The sequence below is a fragment of the Gymnodraco acuticeps genome, unplaced genomic scaffold, assembly GCF_902827175.1.
Source record: "Gymnodraco acuticeps unplaced genomic scaffold, fGymAcu1.1, whole genome shotgun sequence".
Lineage (NCBI taxonomy): Eukaryota > Metazoa > Chordata > Actinopteri > Perciformes > Bathydraconidae > Gymnodraco > Gymnodraco acuticeps.
The window spans coordinates 813,143-828,939 of NW_022991920.1; the positions used below are offsets into that span (position 1 = coordinate 813,143).

Here is a 15,797-nt window from a genome sequence, read left to right on the forward strand (position 1 = left end):
AGTAAGTCAGCAGTTTTGTATAAACAGTTGGGTTAATGTATCTATCATACAGTAGACATCATATTTATAAGCTTTTTGTAAGCAAAATTCTTAATCAGTCAAATAAATGTAGGCTACTGTAGTAAAAATGTAGAATATTAATCTTAGACTTAGTTGTATTGGAGTAGAAGTGTGATTAAAAGACAATACTAAAGTAGGCTTAAATGCCCAGTCCAATTTATACATATTTATCTATACTTTTCTAGCTTTCTTATTTTTTTAATTTATTATATATATTTTGGTATGCATATTATAGCATGCATGCATACATGTATGTCACTATGCAGTGTATCTCAGACACAATGTCCCCTTTTGTATGAAATATATATATATTTATGTATATTAATATATGTTACAAAAAAAAGTTGACACAAAGGAAACAAGATGTTATTTTTTTTCTCTTTATTCGTGTGGTAAGAAACAAGCAGCCACTTACAGATTCAACAGTTTCACTGTCCGACACGACAACAACCTACAAACACACACAGCCACCAACCAGTCACAGTGCCTTCAAAACAACAAATCCATCCAACAGTAAAATAATGTAGTTGTATACAGCAGTAGGTTATAGTAAAAAAAAAACAGCACCATTGTTGTGAGCCTGCAAGAGATTTACTGCTCCGTCTCCGCGTGGTGCTCTTCATGCATGGGTGTGGGTGTTGCACGAGTGATTCACATTGGCACATGTATTCTTTCAACTAAAAAACAAAACAAACAAACATCCTAAGTATATAGTTCACAGACAAGAGGTGATCATGTATAAATATAATACTGGTAGGCAGGAATGAGAAGAGAAAGTTTCTTCAGGCTGTGCAGCTCAATCTTCCTGCTCTGGACAAGAAATCCCTTTTTTATTTACCTAAAAACAGGAAGTTTACTCTCAAAATCCTCTAGATACTACTGAAATTCAACAACATAACATCCCTTCTTGTTGTTACTTTCGGGGCCCTCTACGTGCGATCTCTAGGGTATCATCATCCTCATTTATTAGCTGTGCAATCAGATTAGTGTGTTCATAAACGGTGCAAATGGTAATTACTAACCTAGAGACTCAGATTGAAGGAAACTTTCCAACTAAATCTTTAATTTTCTTCCCTTTTTTCCATTCCTGTTCATACTCCTTTTCATTTACTATATTCTTCCTTATTATTTCCTTAACTGGCAATAACACAGACGTTTACACTTGCACATTTTGATGGATGAGGCCCCTGGTGTTTTTAGCAGCTCCTACTTTCCCTCAGACAGTAATCTCTCTGGTGAATGAGATTCTAATTTATTTAAATCATTTCAAGCCCTAATGTTATGTTCTGTACTATCAGCAGAAAAATAACAGAACGCTGTCCTTCTTGTTTACCCCTTTAAATCACTTACTCTTTATCTTTCCTTCTCCCCAGTCTTTCCAAAGTCTATACATACAGAAAAGACTACACTACTTCTGTAACTCAGTCTATAAAGTCCTGCTAGGTTGCAGGTGAGGCAGGATGTTTCTGGGATACGTGAGTGTTGTCTCAGTCAGAGGTAATGGAAATAAACGGATGGATATTATAGATAGTGTAGCTGTAAAATCACAGTGTTTATGAAGCAGTTGGATTTCATCACCACACAGCACAGATCACCCGTTGGAAATAAAAACAGTGTTAGAGGAACCCGCGGTGCAGCAGGAAGCCGAGCACAGTGGGTGTTCAATCACAAACAGAATCCATACACGTCTTCATGTGAGTCTAAAGCTATGGTGCCTACAGTGTATGTGGGTGATAGATATTTCACTGAATCCAGTTAATACTTTTAAATAATTCAGTCGACATCACTTCCAACCTTCAAAAACTGTACTGGTTTTGATCTCTCACAGTTTGTTTAGTTTGCGTTTCTCCGCGGGATACGAGCAGGGTGATAATGAGTTCACTTTAACGTTAGTATGATCAGCTTGAATTTGGCAACACATTTTAAATTCATATATAGCCCTTCACTCTCGTGTAAATAATCAGGTCAGTCACTCCAATTAAGACACAAATTAGATTTGTAAAAGTCACTTTGGCGCACCGTCAGTTAGTTCTTCACCAATCACAGACGTGTGCTTTATTTGTTTGCCTCTCTTAACTTTGATCATGTGATTGAAAATCAGTGCAGTTTTCCTGGTTGCGCAGAATAATACAAAACAAGGAGACTCGGACGGGTGAAGCTCCGGCTGCAGTGATTACCAGATACCACTGGAGCGCCCGCCGGGGGGGGCCAGGATCCGAGCCGAGGACCTCTTCGGGACGTGGTCGTCAACCTGAGACCCTGAGAGAAAACATGACAACACACAAATCAACAAAAACTACAGGCATGAAGGTTTTTTAGGTTCTTAAGTATAGGTTAGCAAAAAAAATAAGAAGGGTCAATTGTTCTTGTTTTGCTTTATACTGCTAAAATACAAAAAACTGCTGGGTGAATAAAAAAAAAGAAAGGATATTATTTTCCACACAATAAAATAATGAATAGTTACATTTGAAATATCAAAAAAATAAACAGAACAGGAACCAATCGTCACCCTTTCGATTAATCCTGAATCGTTCTAAAATCAGTCGATAAAATGTCAGAAAATAGTGAAAATTTTCCCTTTCAGATTGTCACATTTCAAGGGGAAGTTTTGAAATACCTTGTTTTTAGAGTCCATATTCTAGAGGTTAAAAAATATTATCAATATGCCTGGCGTTCAATTTGGTCCATTGACTTAAAGCGGACATATCATGCAAAAGGTACTTTTGTATGTCTTTTATACATAAATATGTGTCCCCGGTGCGTCAGGGAACTCACGCAGCGTCAGAAAATAAAACCTCTTTTTTCCAGCGGAGCTGATCCAGATTTGCGTCCGATATGACGTAATATTGGAAATGTGGACCCACGGCCCAATCAGAAACGTTGCTATCAGAAACAATGCCCGACTGTTTTGGACGTAATATGGTCGGTGTTCATATTAGCATCGCTAACACTCAGAGCTAACCTGTACTGGAGAGCATGTGTGTGAAGAAGCAGGAAATAGAAAGGAACTCACCTTGTGGTATAACCAGCAAGAGAGAAAGCCTTTGAGCTCCATACTGAGAGAATCCTTGATAATCCATGATATGGCGTTTCATCACGGCAGTATTTAGTTTAGACAGTAGCTGCCGGGTCCCGCATGAGCTCAGACCCCTCCTTTTTTTTTTTTTAAAGCTTTATTCCCCAAATCAGCACTTTTGAAACAGGAAGTGAAATAGAGGGATATGAGGCATGGCTAGAATGGGTGATCTGTTCGGTATTTTGAGCAAAATGCAAAAATGTTTTTTATATATTTGTATATATCTGAGACCTATGCTATTGCCTAAAAATAGCATTTCACTTTTCTTTAAAAAAAATAAAAAAGTTCCTGAGTGCAATATCACAGTCTTTGATGTGTGTTGTATCGCACACGTGGTCTTCCTGTTGACAGTTACTGAAAAATATAGCCCCTTCAAATGTTATTATGTTTCTTCCAGCTACCTGAGAGGCTGAAGGAGGACTCGTGGAGGTCTCGGACCCCCTGGTGGGCGCGGGGGACGCCTTTGGTGTCTCCATCCATGGGGCCCAGACCGAGCTCCTTCTTCATGGTGTTTGCCAACTTGGCTACATCACCAGAGTAAGGGTCCCTGTCCACCCCTTTAATCGCCTGGGTCTGAAACAGGGAGAGAGGGGGGGGGATGTTAACAGGTAATACAGCAAACACACATATATACAGGTTTGTGATTTTATACCCTTTTTTCTGCTAGTCATCATCAAATAAATTAGTACATTTCAAATGTTCTCTTTATGAAGAAATGTGAACACAAACTTTGTCATATGGTGAGGTGTTCCTGGATATAATATAATAGTAATAGCAATAATAGAAGCTCTGTTAAAGGTGGGGTAGGTAATTTTGGAGAAACCAGCTCGAGTGCGCTAGAATTTGAAAATACACAGCCGGAAAAAATCTGCCACTTCCTTACAGAGCCCCTCCTCCAACACACACGAACGCGCACATGACCAATGAGGGCACGAGATAAGTTTGTGCACAGATGGAAGGCTGACAGGCAGGTAGGCCATCCAGTTACTTTAGCCGGGCCGGCTCAGATGATTGGTCGTGATTTTTACAGCGCTACGGCTTCCACAGATGACATTTTTTTATAGATTTTTTGTCAAAGCACTTCAGATATTCATTGCTATCGGGATGTTAAGAGCATTCCATGGAATATAACAAAAAGGGTATCTTGAGCCGGTTTCTCAAACTTACCTACCCCACCTTTAATAGCTTTCATCATGCAAATAAAAACATGTTTAAATGACCTGGCACTTAACGTTTTAATAAAAATGAGCATTCACAAAAAAATGACTAAACCTAATCGTTTTTACTTTTATAGTTACAGTAGATAAACTAGAGTACAGATACACTTTTAAAGGAGCAGAGCAGTTAAGATATATGACACAGATTATCTGTCCTCATGCTCCCGCATCTTTAATTCTGGGATTTATAGCCACTTGATACAAATGAATATTGAAAGCATTGCACAGTAAGTCCCATGGGTTAGCAGTATAATCTATTAGTGTAAATGAAACAGAACAGCATCCTTGCAGAGGCTGGCTGTAATAGGGGTTGGCAGACGGCAGAAAAACCTGTGTCAGCGAACAGAGGAGCATTAAATCCTTTTTATCGACTGCCAAACCAGTGCAGATAGACACAGTAGGATGGGTGTGTCTGCAGCAATGCCGAACATATTTTCTTCACAAAGTCATCAGATTCATTTAAAGTAAACACACCTTTTCCCTCTGCACCATCTTTTTGTAGAGGTAGTCAGGGAAGGTGCGCTGAGGGTAGAACTTTCCGGATCCCTCGGCACACATGAACACACCGTTCTCACACACCAGGCGTCCTCGGCTGATGGTGACCAGGGGGACGCCGTGGCAGCGCAGACCCTCGTACACGTTGAAGTCTCCGCCCTGCACCTGAGTGCTCACAGAGATCGTCCTGCACACACACAGTAGACATTAAAGGTCACCTATTATGCAAAATCCACTTGTTCATGTCTCTTCGACATCAACATGTGTCCCCTCTTCTTCATGTCTCTTCTACATCAACATGTGTCCCCTCTTCTCCATGTCTCTTCTACATCAACATGTGTCCCCTCTTCTTCATGTCTCTTCTACATCAACATGTATCCCCTCTTCTTCATGTCTCCTCTACATCAACATGTGTCCCCTCTTCTTCATGTCTCTTCTACATCAACATGTGTCCCCTCTTCTTCATGTCTCTTCTACATCAACATGTGTCCCCTCTTCTTCATGTCTCTTCTACATCAACATGTGTCCCCTCTTCTTCATGTCTCTTCCACATCAACATGTGTCCCCTCTTCTTCATGTCTCTTCTACATCAACATGTGTCCCCTCTTCTTCATGTCTCTTCTACATCAACATGTGTCCCCTCTTCTTCATGTCTCTTCTACATCAACATGTGTCCCCTCTTCTTCACGTCTCTTCTACATCAACATGTGTCCCCTCTTCTTCATGTCTCCTCTACATCAACATGTGTCCCCTCTTCTTCATGTCTCTTCTACATCAACATGTGTCCCCTCTTCTTCATGTCTCTTCCACATCAACATGTGTCCCCTCTTCTTCATGTCTCTTCTACATCAACATGTGTCCCCTCTTCTTCATGTCTCTTCTACATCAACATGTGTCCCCTCTGTGTAAAGAGATTCTGAAAGTTTCAGGAACAAAGATTCTCTCTCTTTTCGTCCTGATCCATTTCTATAAAAACCTGTCTGAAAATGATCAGATCAGATTTTGGCCACTTCATGATGTCATAAGGATGTTTTGGCTTGTTTAATGTTTTGGCCAATCAGCAACCAAGGTAACCCCCCCCCACCTTATCACCTGAATCTCCTCCTAGAGCACCTTTGTGTTCTTTGTAACCAAATATCTCTCAGAGGGGCGTGGGGAGGGGCTCCTTATTTTCATCTAAAGTAACAGACAGAGAATCAGCACTTTGGAAACAGGGCTGAAACAGAGGGGATTATGGGTAGTGCTGCAATGATCTGTTTGGTGTTTGGATCCAAACACTTCAAAGACATGTTTTGTATATTTCTGAGACCTATAATATATTGATGAAAAACAGTATAATAGGGGATCTTTAATATCAATACATGTTTAACTCAATTAAGCATTAGCAGCCAGTATTTTGTGTCTTCCTGTTTGAATATAACTGTGTACCTCGCTGCATCTGGGTCCCAGACCACCAGATCAGCGTCAGCTCCGGGGATGATACGACCCTTGCGTGGGTACAGGTTGTAGATCTTTGCAGCATTAGAGCTTGTCACTGCCACGAAACGATTCTCATCCATCTTTCCTGTAACCTGCAGGTAATAATTTAAAACATGTAAGAAAAAATGTAACCAGGACATTTAGTTAATAATCTGTGAATTGTTGTTATTGTCAGAGGATTCTACGGCATATTATTTAGTTTGCGTTGGTTTTGCGGCCCGGTTAAGGCGATGCTGATGTGGGGACTTTGATACTTAAGGTAATTATGAGAGTAAAGAATTGAATGTAATCAAAATAGACGTTAATATACAGTTTTTCTTTGGCTGAGAAAAACCCAGAAATGTATTCTAACTAAAAATGAAGTTGACAAAACATGACACAAACTAACAAAGGAAATTTGACACAGACAAAACACAAGTTGTTTTTGTGTGTGTGTGATGTGATTGTGTGTATCGTACGTACCACTCCCCTCTCCCACATGACACTCATCCTGTCCTGGACTCCAGCCAACCCATGAGGGATCTTTGTGAAGTCCTCCTTACCCAGAGCTCTCTGCTTGGTGCTGAATGGACGGTGCTCCGATGCCACCACACTCAGAGAGTCACTGGAAACAGGTTATGCATTTTAACAATCTGAATTGTCTATAATCATTTACCAGTATGACAAAAGAAATGTTGTTGGGAGCACATACTTGGCCAGCAGGCCCATGAGGTAGCTGGGTGTGTTGGGGTCGATGCGGAGAGGAGGGACGGTGACGTGGGCGGCAGCATGAATCCAGTCCTGGTGGTAGTAGTGCATCCCGTTCAGAACAGCATGAGCTACTGTGGTCTCTGCGTGGACCACTTTACCTGCAGACAGAAAACCACAGAAGTTAGTTAAAATAATCTTTTTTATCATCTTCTTTATATGAACATCACTGTCTCTCACCTTGCATCTTAGCAGCAGCAATCATGTCTCCGGCAGACACACTGGACACATTCACCAGGTAGATCGGGCAGTGAGCCTGCAAGCACAAGAGCATTCATTCATTTATCAAAGACAGACAGACACATACACACAGACAAGATAATATTTGTTTCATCTGTTTACCCTGTTGGCGATGGTGATAGCCCTGTGAGTAGCCTCAGACTCAAGCTGTAGAAAATAAGACAGAGGAGTTCAAACAAGTACTCCATATCAATGATGAGCAGAAAACCAACTTATTTGTATTCACATAAATGTAGAAGCACAAAATCTAAAGAAATAAAAACTGGGTTGATAGGAAATGACCTCAGATGTGAATTTACCTCCTCTGGTCGACTGATCTCAATCCCCTCTGGTCCATTGATGCCCAGCTCCAGAGCCTCTTTGGCACCCTAATAACACACATATAACATAACTTGAATCAAAACACAATCATTGTTGTTGACTTTTCATAAAAACATTCACTATTATATATAAATAACTGCCGTCTTTATTTGTATTTTTACATTATCATAGCACCAGATGCAATAGAGAGGCAAAGTCCCTCCCCTTCCGGGGGACCTCCATGGGACCTTATTTCAGAAAATGTATGTATTGAAGTCAATGGAGAGAGAAAGATTATCTTTCGATTCCTGTTTGAATTGTGCCACGAATTACACATATGATGTTTGTCAATTTAAAAGATAATTTTGCAAGTCAATTTTTTTTAAATGTGTCGTAAAACTGTGAAGTAACACTTTGTTTTGTGTGAAACCGCTCAATGACCTATATCTCCCGTCTCGCTCCACACACCAAGACGGCCGTCACGTTGAAACATTTCACTTCTTTCTTTCAGAATGAGGCGGAAAGTATTAAAAGAGGTGAAAATCACTACAAGTCTGGGCACGTTGAGAGCTGTACGTACACACAAGGGGAGTTAGTCGGTTCCGTGAGAGCCGGGATTTGTAGTCTTTCTAGTTGCGTATTTTTCATAGTCTTATATTTCAACAGTTTTACGACAAACTGTGACTTTTTTTACATGGAAATTATTATTTAAGATCGACAAACATCATATGTGTAATTCGTGGCACAATTCAAATGGGATCGAAAGATAACTTTTTTCTCTCCATTGACTTCAATACATACTTTTTCCAAAATAAGGTCCCATGGATCAGAAGTAGATGGGCGAGACTTCGCCTCTCTATAGAGGGACTTATTGCAGAAGTCTGTCTGTGTTCTAAACTGCACAAGGTTACAGGACTTTCTTGTTGTCAGAACATTGTTTGTACCTCCACAGCTTATTTTGGACTTGCAGGTGTTATAAACCGTAAGCATTATGTGTTTTTTACTCACACTTAAGATCTTCTACTCCAAAGACATAATGTACATGTTTTGTCTGTGCTGATCTGTGCGTTCATTTTTCAAAATCCATCATGTGGATTGGTGGCATAATTAATCTGTGCAGTTATAATTGTCACTGTGCTGACCATCTCTCATTAGAAGGAGAACATGGAGGGATATGTGTGTGATTGGTTGACGTTCACCTCTGCCACCAGCTCTCCGTTCTCGGCGTGGACGCGAGCGATGGCCCCGATGTCCTTACAGGTCTGCAGCGACTGGTACAGCTCCGAGTCCCTCAGCATCATCGAGTCTTTGTAGGCCATGTACATCTGGAAGGAGTTCACTCCATGCTCCCTCACCAGGGTCTCCATCTCATTGTGCACCTGAGCACAGGGCAAAGGTCAGAGGTCAAGAACAAAGTCTGGAGCAGGGGAGAGCATATGTCAGTGTATGTGAATGAGGGCATAGAACTGTGTGTGTGTGTGTGTGTGTGTGTGTGTGTGTGTGTGTGTGTGTGTGTGTGTGTGTGTGTGTGTGTGTGTGTGTGTGTGTGTGTGTGTGTGTGTGTGTGTGTGTGTGTGTGTTATATGGGGCATGAAATGAGCTTGGAGAGCAGCCAGAGAAAGATCACATTGCTGCATGTCAGGAATCCAACACAGACATTCACTGCAAGAAAAAATGTAATTCACTCAAAATGCAATAAAAGTAAACTATATAGTGTTTAGCGATAAATACTAATAAAACATCGATACTACATTAAAAGGGGGTCATCACAATTCAAATAAGTGAGAAAATGTCATCAATGAAAGGGTATGAAAGAAGTACTGCATACAGTATTTAGGATCTTCCTTAATTTAAAAAGCTAAGATGTCATACGGCACAACAAGATACACTTTAATCGACATATTTGAGCAAATGTGGCAGCCCTTTAGTGACCACACTGAACCTAAAATGTAAATGTAATTGCAGACTTACAGTAATTGTTATACTGGCAGTGCATTATACACACACATCATCAAATCCTTATAAACTGAATATCTGTTGGTTTCAGTTAAAGTAAAACATATAATGTTGGGCTCTGGGAATTCAAAGACGGCATTTTAAAATGTTTTTAATACACCAAAAATGTATCAGTAAATAAGAATAACTACCAGAGTTTTTGAAAATGCTTAGTATACATTTTTGCAGCCCCAAGTATGCTGTTGAACATTGCACTATATGTAATAGTATGTGGCACATGCCGAAGGCTCGGTGAGGCACGTTGACTCATACAATCTGCCTAACGTGCCCAGTGGGCATGTGTGTTAACCTACATCGTGTGGGGTTTAATATAGGTCATTACACACTTCACCCACATGTGAAAAGGCTTTGTCTGCTTTATTATTCATTTAGAAAAGATAAAAGCACGAGGAAGACAACTGCAAAGACTAAAATGTGTTTATTGAAGACAAAGAAGAGTTTCCATGCTCTGTTTTTGGGTCTTACCTTCGGCCCCCACCAGGTGACCCCGACGTGCAGGGCGTAGTCGCAGCAGGCCTTGGCGTCGGCCAGAGCTCTGCAGTTCTCGTAGGCGTCCACCAGGGAGCAGTGCTGTTCAGGCAGGGCCAGAGCCATCACCATGGTGGTACCACCCATCAGAGCCGCCTGGGGGGGGGGGGGGGGGAGCAAGGAGGGAGACGAGTGGAGGGAGAGGAAGAGAAACAAGAAAGATTGATTAGAAGTGAGAACAATGGATCCACTATAAAGCACAGACACTGTTTGTGCTGGTGACAATGAGCCATAGTCTTTCCTTATGAACTGCTGTCTCATCATCATAAAGTGTACTTGTTACTAGTTGTGTTTCAAAATCAAAACAAATGGATAACGTGAAAAGGTCTGGTTTCTTGGAACAATCTTAGAAATTGGTTTCCGTATACGATTCAAAATAAGTGATCAGGAGAAAAAAAGAGCCCCCGAGAAGAGCCTTGGTAAGAACTTCCAAACTTTACTGCTTCTAAAAAAATCTTTTCTAAACCCGGTGCCTGTTTTTCACACACAGTAAACTGAAGCAGACAAATATGAGGCATGAAAAGGAGAAGAAGAGGATGTGAATGTGGCAATGAAGAAAGTCAGGGAGGTAGAATAAACCGAAACGATGAGATGAAAGATGGCGGAGTGATGGAGAGAAGGGAGCGGTCTGCAGTGACTCGTTTCGCTCGGCTGATTGGTAAATGCACTTTGCTGTAGCTATGACAACAGATAGTGCTCAGCCATGCCTGTAGCATGTCCCCACCCTCCTCTTCCTCCTCCTCCTCATCTCCCTGCTTTCTCCTCATACTCTTTTCTCCATTCAAAATGTGCACTGGCCATACAGAGTCTAACAGGGATATTGCACTTAGGAGTCATGGGCAGTAATCATTTATGAAATAGGAAATGAACGTGTGCTATCCCTGCAGACTTTCTTTCATTTATTTTCACCTCATATAAAGAAAAAGCAACCAGAATTCAAGCATCACCTCTCTATCATTTCTACAACCAGCCTGAATGAAATGCTACTTGATTTAAACACAACGCTGGTTAATGTCTCAGCGTTGAGTCACTCCAGACATGTGGCAGACAGGGGCGGGGCATCGGGTTTCGAGTGACATTTCCACCAGCCAACGAATTATCAAGTTTTCCATTACCATAGTAACCAGTCCGAATCATCTGCAGCGTCAGCATCGAAGGTCTCTGGATATATGTGTGTGTGTTAAGAGTGATCACTGTCAGTGTGTATTTGTGTGTGCGTGTGTGTGTGCGTGTGCGTGTGCGTGTGCGTGTGCGTGTGCGTGTGCGTGTGTGTGTGTGTGTGTGTGTGTGTGTGTGTGTGTGTGTGTGTGTGTGTGTGTGTGTGTGTGTGACGGAGAGAGAACAGAGGACATGGACACAGCTGGGGAATGTGGGATGTGTGTCGGCCTTAATTAAGATTTACTGCCAGTGCATTTCACGGAAGAAGAAGGATAGTGGAATAAAAATGAACAATAGCGAGAGAGAAGAGAGAAAATATGTCGGAAAGCTACGTGTATTTATATTATATTATGAGCGTTTCAGAAGCCAGAACCGAAGACAATTCCAACAGAAAGGAAAAAAAGAAACTGTCTGCAGGAAAATATGTCTTTCTTCCTGCTGACAGTTTCCTCTTTTTAAGCTGCATCCAAAATTAGATGTCCTACATTCAACACCTGCTGACGATTTAAAATAAATTGCAGTAAATGCTCAGTCAGTGTTGTGTTCTGATGAAACGGTTTGTAACTGGTGTTGCTGAGCAGAACGAAGCTGACAGACACGGCGTACAAACCAGCCTCGAAGACACATGCTGTTTTTTATAGCCATTTCCATAGTAACAACCTCATTTATTATTTTCATACAATCCATTATAAAAGGTTTGTGATTACGAGCAGACAAAGCCTTTTCCTTCCCACTGAATTGATTTTTTCAAGTTGTACAAATTGACAAAAAACACCAAATGACTGCCAGATTAATAATTTGACCTAGTACTCATTCCATTTGGACTGTTCTTGTTTTGTTATCCTGTAGTACAACATGATCATACATGGTTTGAATCTAATAGCTCCCTTGCCAAGCCACAGTAAACCTGACCAAATGTATTCCCCCCTTAAACATATTACTGATCATTGCCAGCACAGCTTAAGTGAATGGTTACACATAAACCCCAAACAGTGTTTCATCATGAATCCCCTGCTCTATTACAGACCCCTGACGCCTCCTGTGAAGACAATCCCCTGAGAAGAAAGTGAAGCAGACTGAGAGAGAGAGGGGGAGACATGTCTGATCTGAGAGGATGAGACGATTTTTGTATGTTGAACTCTGGGAAAGGCTATCAGTGTGTCGGACAGATTACACTGCAGCTCTGTGATCAGCCCCTCTCAGTGCTGAGTAGAATATTCATTCTTTGTTAACATAACAGATTAGACCCATGGCGCATACTACACCTGCGTTCTATTCCCCAGCTCTCTTTCCCTACATTTCGTGTCTTTCCCCGCTTTTTCTGTGGTAGGCAGATCATGTTTTGGTTTTCAAAACTATATAACATATATATTTGTTCGTTTTTTATCCGAGATCAATTCATTTAAAGTGTACATACAGTATAGCTAAATATCTGGTCACACAACTTTAACGCTAGATGCATAAACGCTGCGCTGACAGGTTTCTACATTGCATGTTCTCTGCCCTCCTGCTGGGGGGGGGGGGGACACACACACGGGGGGGGGGAGATGCAGAGGAAACAGTAGGGGGAGAGAAGAGGAGAGGAAGGAAGGAAAGCGTGAGAGGGGGAGAGCACTGTAACAAAACGACAGGAGGGAGAGAGGATGCTGAGAGAAATAGTTTTGGGGTCCATTCACAATTTGCACATGAGCCGTTGCCACAGTAACGCAGTCGCCATAGAGATCAGACAATTCTGCCATGTTCCTGCGTGCACACATTTGTAGCCTAAGAGCGGGTTAGTTGCTATGCAGCAGGGTCAGTTAAGGGGGAGGAAAAGCTGGCATACGGATGATTCAATCCCCCCCAAATTCCTCTCACCCCATTTCAGCTGGCATTCCATCAGACTCTGACCTCATTTCACTGCAACGCCCTGCAGGTAATAACGTTTCAAACCTGCTCTAGAAGATGTTAACCACACCACAGTCTGAACAATTTGACCTCATGTAGGAACTGTCTTAAGAAGGATTGTTGGTCCTTAATGTGAAATAGCCAATAATTGACTTTTTGAGACAAGGCTGAAAAATGGATTTCTTTTGGACCTTTGTTCCTAGCTTACATTATGTAGCCTCTGCCACACCATCATACACTGAGTTTACGCCTTTGACTTCAATCAACCAGGGAAAAGAAACCCCAACAAAAAAACAGCCCACAAAAACCTCCAGAATGCACTGCTGCAGGCAACAACTACGCTCCCTCTTTTGAATGTTTAAGTCTCCTAATTATGAAATCATCCTCTGCTCTGAGCCTCAGTGGAAAACACGCAGAGCATCCATCGAAAATAAACGAATTAACCCTGTGTGCATTAAAAGATTGAACAGCTGTGACAGAAGTCTTTGCATCCACACCCAAAAACGTGTGACAGCTGTTTGTGTTTGCATCACATGTGGTCATTAGTGTTGACGATCGAATGAAGCAGGGTGGAGATCTGCATGTAGACACGGCAGAGAGAGACAAAGTATGTCTGTGTGTGACAGCTGTCTCTGGTTTCTAAATGTGTTCAATTACAGGCATGCTGGAGAGCTTTGTCAGTGTGTGTGTGTGTGTGTGTGTGTGTGTGTGTGTTGTGTGTTTATACCTTGGTCCCGCTGTAGAAGTCATCCTGAATGCTGGCGTTCATGAAGGTCTGCTGCAGATGCACACTGGTGTCTATTCCGCCCGGCAACACCAGCTTTCCAGAGGCGTCAATCACCTTCGCCCCGCCCGGTATCATCAGCTCCTTTCCAACCTGCCACAGAGAGCACGAGCACCACATTTAACATTAACTTTATCCATGAGTGTTTCTTTTTCATACAGTATAATGTGAACCACAGACTAGAACCAGGAGGACCTATAAAGGACAATTGGTGTTTGAGTCTATGTGCTTTTAATCTAGTCCATTAAACTGTGAATAGAGTGGTCATAGTAAAGAGGGCCAATCAAAGACAGGAGTTAATACTGAATGGATTACACCACAGCCACAGTAAGTGCTTCATTAGGATTACATGTTCACTAATCATGTGGAACATCTCAACATTTACTGGATGTATTTCGAGGAGTTTCATAAAGACATTAATGATTCCCAGAGGATCATTCCTAATGTTTTTATCTAGCGCTGAGAATAAACTGTCTTTTCATACTGAAATATTAAGAGATATTATAATTAGGAATTTTTAGTACAATGTCATAACAATTACTGATTGAACTGCTATAAAATGTAGTACACATATTGATCACCTCCTTCAGATTAATTGTAAAAACTGTGGTGATCAATTATCTTGAATCTATCGCGAACATCAGGTCAACATTTAGATTTGTCAGATACCTAAATGACATTGAGCCATGACATTCCTACTAACATGCTAAACCAAGATGGTTACATGATAAACATTATAGCTGCAAACATAGGCAAATTAGTGAGCATGTTGTTGCGTTTAGCTGAAAAGTGCTTATAGGTGATAGCATGATAGCATCAAGGATATACAGAAACATCTTAAAACTATTCTTATAACCTTTTAAAAGTGACTTATCGATCTAAAGTACTATTATCATTTGTGTAACCCTTAACGTGTTTCATAAAGTACAATCGAGTTTCCAGGTCTGAATCATCCTCTCCACATGAACCGATTCTTATTGCCATGACAACATTCTGCGAGCTAATTATAGCGTTTACTATCATCATGTACAGCCACAGGGTTCATTCTCCTCATACTGTATTATTGTGAAGTGAGTCACACTAACAGCTGGGGATACACTGGGCAGAGAGTGTGTGGGTCAAAGAGGGTGTGTGTGTGTGTGTGTGTGTGTGTGTGTGTGTGTGTGTGTGTGTGTGTGTGTGTGTGTGTGTGTGTGTGTGTGTGTGTGTGTGTGTGTGTGTGTGTGTTTAAAGAAATAAGGGTGTAGTATATTTGAAAGCGGGGTCTTGAGTAAGAATGCATGTGAACGTGGTGTACCTGCTGAATGATGCCGTTCTCAATGTAGACGTCTGCTTCCTGGGTGAAGTCATCGTTGACCACCTTCCCTCCCTTGATGAGAATACGCATCGAACCCATGTTGGCCATCCTACTGGAGGAAAAAAAGGAATGCATTTAAATCAATATTATTGAGACATAAATCACAATCACAATTCCTTTATTTCATTCAACTAACTGATTTGATCTGTTTTATTGTGTTGCACTGTTGGAGGAGCCTGGGACTTTGCGCGCTATCAAGCAGTGAGCGTGCGCTGTCCTGTTCAGATGACGTCAAATCCAACGGGATGCCATAAATAAACTACACAGAATCACACTACACACCTACGCCATGAATACATTCAGGCAAACTGTAGAATACAACCTCTTTGGACCATTTATAGACTTATTGAAAACAAGCTACAAAATGTGATACCTTGGAAAATGCTGTTTAATACTTTTTAATATCCTTAATTTTCGCTAAATTGTTTTTATCAACTTTTAAGACTTTTTAAG

General features: G+C 41.2%; 1 protein-coding gene across 1 annotated transcript; it reads right to left on the reverse strand.

Annotated features, from left to right (window-relative positions):
- Positions 1-424: 424 nt before the first annotated feature.
- LOC117535655 (dihydropyrimidinase-related protein 5-like) lies at positions 425-15,396 on the reverse strand (the record flags this gene model as incomplete). Its single annotated transcript, XM_034200194.1, is given in 13 exon segments — positions 425-2,319; positions 3,538-3,709; positions 4,828-5,035; positions 6,277-6,419; positions 6,790-6,931; positions 7,019-7,175; positions 7,255-7,330; positions 7,417-7,461; positions 7,614-7,682; positions 8,814-8,993; positions 10,096-10,254; positions 13,931-14,080; positions 15,285-15,396. Coding segments are annotated over 13 exon segments (1,695 nt in total). The 3' UTR covers positions 425-2,233.
- Positions 15,397-15,797: the final 401 nt, after the last annotated feature.